Below are 6,000 nucleotides of genomic sequence, written 5' to 3' on the forward strand. Positions count from 1 at the left end.
TACCATTACACCCAAGGTTTTAAAAAGCGGCTGCAACCGTTACGTAACGCCGTTACGTAACGGTTTTGGTGGTTACCGCCACCCGTTACGGCCGCTTTTGCAATGTGATTGAGATTCACAGGTGTATCGGCCGTAGCGACTGCCGTAGCGGTCATAATGGTGCCGTAACAGTCGTAATGGCCTGTTACACACCGTTACGTAACAGTTCCAAACTGTTTCTTTCGAAAAAACACAAAAAAAAAGCTGAAAATGAGAGAAGAGGGATAAAGAGAAGAAGGAAGATAAAGAGAGAAAATGGAGGAGCAAAAGATAGAGAGACAAAAAAGGGAAGATGAAGAACATGTTATTGATTTGTTGAAACTGTAAGACCTATGCTATTCTATTCAGCTGCTATCACTAAACCATTTTGTTTGTGTGTGTCTATCTATATATTGTTTGAAAATAATAATAATAAGTGTAGTCATTATCTATTTGACTTGGTTAAAATATGTATATATATATATATATATATTTAGACTCTTATTTATTCTCTTACTTTTGTCATTGTTTATCTTATATATAATAGTTAGTGATTGATTTTTTGTATAATATAAAGTCATTAATTATTAAAATAAAATATAAAAAATTCAGTTTATAGTGATTTAAAAATATGAAATATATTGGATCATACTTAAAAATTTACAAAAATTGATCAATATTTATTTTTAACCCAATAAATATGATCATGGAAAAAAAATATACGTATCGGTAAGTTTTTTTCAAATTGTGCAAAAAATAAAAAAATTCACGGTTCCGGTTACCGCAACCGTTACACTACGGCCTTTACACCCCGCAACCGCAACCGCGTCACCGCCACCGTTACGGCGACCGCAACCGCTTTTCAGAACCTTGATTACACCAATGGTTCAATAGTAAATACTACCAACTCAACTCTGAGGAGTTGGGTTAGTGGGTGCAATTTGAGTTTGAGAGTGTGCTCCTTTTAGATATCAGATTCAATTTCCATCAAGTATTATCAATTTTTTAGGGTCACGTTCGTGAGTTTTGTCTGAAATTTGTCCGATACACGTAGAAGGGGCTTTATATAGATCTCGAGATTAGTTGAGATACGCATAAATTAGTCCGGACACCCAATTATAAAAAAAATTAAAAAAAAAAAAAAAAAAAACAACAACATGTAACTACCAACTCCTTCATTCTTTGCTTTTAGCCATAGCCATTAGTCACTCCCAATGGCACCAAAGTCACCCACGAAATTACTATCCTTACTCTTCCTTCTATCAATTTTAGCATTTGCATATTGAGAAGCCTATGATTACCACCAACTCAAACAAACCAACATGACTCTACTTCCATGGCTTCTCTGGAGACCCCAATGCCACGGCTGTTATTCTCACCGGCATCCTTGGGAGGGTGTGGTCCTACACCGGATTCAGAACCATGTTCGTCACTGATGATCCCATCACACAAGGCCCTCACAAGAACTCACCTCAAATCGCACGACTTACTTGACTTCCTCGCTCGATGGGACGAATATACGCACATCCTGTTTTCCATTGTGTTCACTAACAAGGACTACAATGGTAACACGTTGGAGAGATTCAAGGCCGAATTGTTCAATTTGCCAGTGTCAGAAAAACCTTCGTTTGAGACGATTCACTTGGACACATCAATTTTCTACTCGCTCATACGGTGCAATCGTAACAGAACTGTTAAGTTAATGGTATTAGGACTTGTACGTAACAGAACTATCTTTTTACCTAATTAGTATGAATAATTAGCTGGAATTAAAATTTGTTTTACATTCAAATTGCAGCTACTGAAATCAATTATGTCTTTAATCAAGGTTTGGAACTTCTGCTCACATGGATTAATCATATATGATGAAATGAATCATTTTCAAGAGACAATGATTGATTGAAGCTAGACAGTATTTCGTATCTTACACTTCACACCTTCTTGGATTTAGTTTCTGCTAGCAATTTTTTTATCAGCATTTATGTTTGGAATCAATTTTTAAATTTCTGGGTATATTCTAAAATAACTTGTTATTTATTTATTTTCTTTGAAAAGCCACAACAGAGACTTTTTTTTGGGTGTCGTGTCACAAACACATCTCAAAGCTTCCCAGGTTTTGATTAATGGCAATTGGCCAACAATCACAATATTTATTTATTAACACAATTATCAACTATGTCCCATGGCAAGAGATCTTTTGTCTCTCTATTTTAAAATGGCAGTGGCTTTGGTTCAGTCCGATCTGCTGTTGGGCCCGTAGGGACCCATCACGGGTCCCGTTTTGATAATCCGAACTGTTCAATGTGTAGAACTCGTCGAGTACTATATGCTTGTAAAAAATCACGTTGATCGGATATCGATAGCTATGTGAACAAAACAGTTTTTTATCAACCGTTAATTGTTTCACCGTCCATTTTTTTTATTTATATAAAACTGATTTGATCACATAGCTATTGATATCCGATCAACGTGATTTTTTGTTAGCATGTAGTACTCGACGAGTTCTACACATTAAACGGTTCGGATTATCAAAACGGGCCCAAAAAATGGATCCCATGGGCCGAACTGGACGGGTCCAGTCTTGATTTCAACTTGAGACAAGCTGGCTTTTAAAATACCCGTAATTATTAAATTATGTTTCGAGTTTTTTTGTATCTTGAAATTCTCATAACGTGATCATGTGAATGTTCTAAAACAACAAAACAAATAGATTTAAGGACAGATGATCCTTAGTTATAATGCAAAAAATTTGAACCTATTTGGGTTTCATACAAAGTTGCCAAAATAAACCCCGACTGGGGTCCTTGATATTTTTCCAATTTGGTAACATCCTGTAGCTAGGTTATACGTGTGTGTGTCTGTGTGTGTGTGTGTGAGAGAGAGAGAGAGAGAGAGAGGGGAGAGAGGCAGAGGAGGCAGGGACAATATTTTGGTGGGTAGTACCTACATTTTTAGGGCACACCTCAGTTTGCAACATTTGCCACAATTGGCATTACTGATAGGCTCTAAATTAAAAATAGTGATGGAATTAGGATAGCCCACCAGGAACAGGTTGATCAATTCCTAAACACCAAACTTCAAATTTTCTCCTTTAATTCCATTTATATGTACATAGAAAAGTATGACTACTTGCACATGTGGAAAATGATTATGACATTTCCATTACTTTTCTATTTTTTCTTTCTTTATTTTTTTTTCCTCTTCAAGTTTAGACCATAATCTAGTCCAACACTTATAATAAATGGTATCATTATTTAATAATAAATATATGTGTAATATATATACAGTAATTACAATGTTTACTTAGAAATTGAAATAAGTAAATACGTTATAGAGTGAGATTCACTGTCTAATGCATAATTTTATTATTAATTGATGATAATATGTGTCGGTGATTATTGAACTATTTTTCTGCATAATCAATAAATAAGAGTGTTATGCTGCTAACAAACTTTGGACACATCACTCCAACACTCTGGAGGTTCAAGTCTCCATCCACCCTTATTTTGCAATATTGTAATATTCTTATAAAAACAGAATATTCTACATGGACAGTGTATTATATATACACACATCACTCCAACACTTTGGAGGTTCAAGTCTCCACCCCTTTTTTTTTTTAATTTAATTAAGTTCAAAAAATTGATTATCCTAAAACTAAGAAAAATATACTTCTAGATTCTCTTTATAAATGATCGGTTTTTAAATTGTACCAAACGGTACCTTAAGATAAATAACTGCAGCAAATTATAGACTCGGAGGAGAATTTGAACAATGAATATCAGATGGAAAATTAGAGACAACTGACTATATGAACTTTTTTCTATGAGAACTAAAAGAATTGACATTAGACAGGTAAAAAGAATTGAGACTGCTATTGACACCCCTATGCTCTGTACATGTACAAGCTATCAAAATATTACTAATGCTATTTCTACAACTAACATTCCTATCTATGAAATCGTTCTAATTCCTCAATGCTCATTGTTATTGCTTCGAATTGTGATCCAATTCTCATCCCATCTCCAGTTTGCCACCCCGGAACACAACAACAACCCTCCGATCCTCTTCGCTGGAGAATCCGAATCCAAAGTCTCTGACTCTTCTACTGTGTTCCAAACACCATGATCAAGTATACTTGTTGGAGAATCGGAATTGAATCCCACAAATTGCTTGGTATGAGAATTGGATTCTCCCAGAAAAGTGTGGTTGAGAAGTTGTTTAGCCGTCCACCGCTCTTTCGGATCTCTCTTCAAGCACTTGCCCAAGAAATCCTTTGCTTGGCTGGAAAGAAAATCTGGGAATTCCGGTATTTCCCCGGAAAATCCAATTCTGTACAAAACCGATACTGGGTCAGCGACACGTGTCCACGGCGAGCGTCCACCGGTGGCCATTTCAATCACGGTACATCCAAGTGCCCATATATCACCAGACAACCCCTGTTCTTCCCCACGCGCCACCTCCGGAGCCATAAACATCGGCGTGCCGCCAATCGGTGCCGCCTTGTCCTCCCTCGGATTGAGCCACTTGGCACAACCAAAATCTGCCAGCTTGGCACCACTTTCCCCAACCAAAATGTTCTGACTCTTAACATCACAATGTGCTACCCCGATTGAATGAATGTACTCTAGGCCTTTCAAAATTTCGCGGGTATAATTTCCGATCACCGCCTCATCGAGCCGTCCTCCACCACCACCTCCGTGGCGACGAATTGCGTCGGAGAGCGTGCCGCCAGGGACATACTCCATATGCAAATTGTATACGAGCTTGTCTTTCTCTTTAGTGATATCGTACCCAATGTATTCAACTACATGAGGAGAGACGAGAGTGGATAGAATTTTTTGCTCTCTTTGTAAGAATTGGGATTGAGAGAGCTCGGTTGATTTGACAGCGAAGACGTTGCCGGAATGGGGAGATGTGGCGGCAGAGACGGTGGCGGAGGAGCCGCGGCCGATGGTGTGGCCTCTAGTCCAGTTCATTTTTTTTTGGAGGAAGAAAGAACGAGTTTGGGGGTTTGGGGTAGTTTCTGTTTGAGTTGGTTAGTTAATGTTGTTTATATAATGAAGTCATGAGTCGCACAAGGTGTCCTGTTTGTGAAGTAAAAAATTATTGGTTTGGTGGGGCTATATGGAGCTGTAGGCGGCCTCTCTCTCTCTCTAGCTGGCTATAACTTTCTCTCTCTAAAGTTGACGATTCCTTTAACGTATCAAAAGCTTGGTGGGGTTGACAAGGCACCTGAACACGTGGAGGCATTTGGTTCAGAGGTGTGAAATAAGGAAAACTCAGTTTTACAGAATTTTTACATAATAAAACACGTGTGCAAGACAGAAGTCAGGAAATTTATTTTTTTTTGTCTCATATTTGTGTCTTATTTTATGTATTTATAGTATAATTATTTTTACAAGTTATAGGTTAAGGATTCTGTATTCTATGTATTATGTCTATCGTTGTAATGTTATATTTGATTGAGAGATTTATGGAGGAATTTAGAAATAAAAAATTAAAAAATGAGTGAAATTAAGTGAAATATAAGTATATTTTATTCATATTTCATCAATATTTTTTCTTTTTCTTTCCAAATCCTTCAACCAAACATAATATAATATACTTCTAATTATAAATACGATGATAATTATTTGAAAAAAAAATTCTTGATGTATACAATTTCTTTTTTCAAAAGAATTGAAATTGAAAATATACCAACTTTTTAGGGGATTTTAAACAAAAAATGATTTTAAAAAAATGATTTTTAAAAATTTTCAGAACCATCTGATTGAAATGAATCTAAAAAGTAAAAGCATTTGACATAATTTGGATGAAAATTCAGTAATATGAAAATAAGTTAAATTAAATAAGCTAAAACAGTGAACTCCCTTACTAAGAAGGGGAAAAAAAAAAGGTAAGAAAGTATATTAGAACAGGGTGACAGATTTTACGAACAAAAGATTTTATGCAATTTTTATAAAATTGGGTTGGTTATTA

The 6,000-nt window shown here is 36.0% G+C and overlaps 1 protein-coding gene across 1 annotated transcript; it reads right to left on the bottom strand.

Moving 5' to 3' along the window:
- Nucleotides 1–3,773: 3,773 nt before the first annotated feature.
- MAPKKK18 (mitogen-activated protein kinase kinase kinase 18) lies at nt 3,774–5,113 on the bottom strand. Its single transcript, XM_028208301.2, has one exon. The coding sequence runs from the start codon at nt 4,995–4,997 to the stop codon at nt 3,993–3,995; it is 1,005 nt and encodes a 334-aa protein (XP_028064102.1). The 5' UTR covers nt 4,998–5,113; the 3' UTR covers nt 3,774–3,992.
- Nucleotides 5,114–6,000: the final 887 nt, after the last annotated feature.

Source organism: Camellia sinensis, chromosome 8, assembly GCF_055761805.1.
Source record: "Camellia sinensis isolate YWXY chromosome 8, ASM5576180v1, whole genome shotgun sequence".
Taxonomy (NCBI): Eukaryota; Viridiplantae; Streptophyta; class Magnoliopsida; order Ericales; family Theaceae; genus Camellia; species Camellia sinensis.

Coding starts and splice junctions, on each gene's coding strand:
- MAPKKK18 (XM_028208301.2), bottom strand. CDS start 4,997: ATGAACTGGACTAGAGGCCACACCATCGGCCGCGGCTCCTCCGCCACC.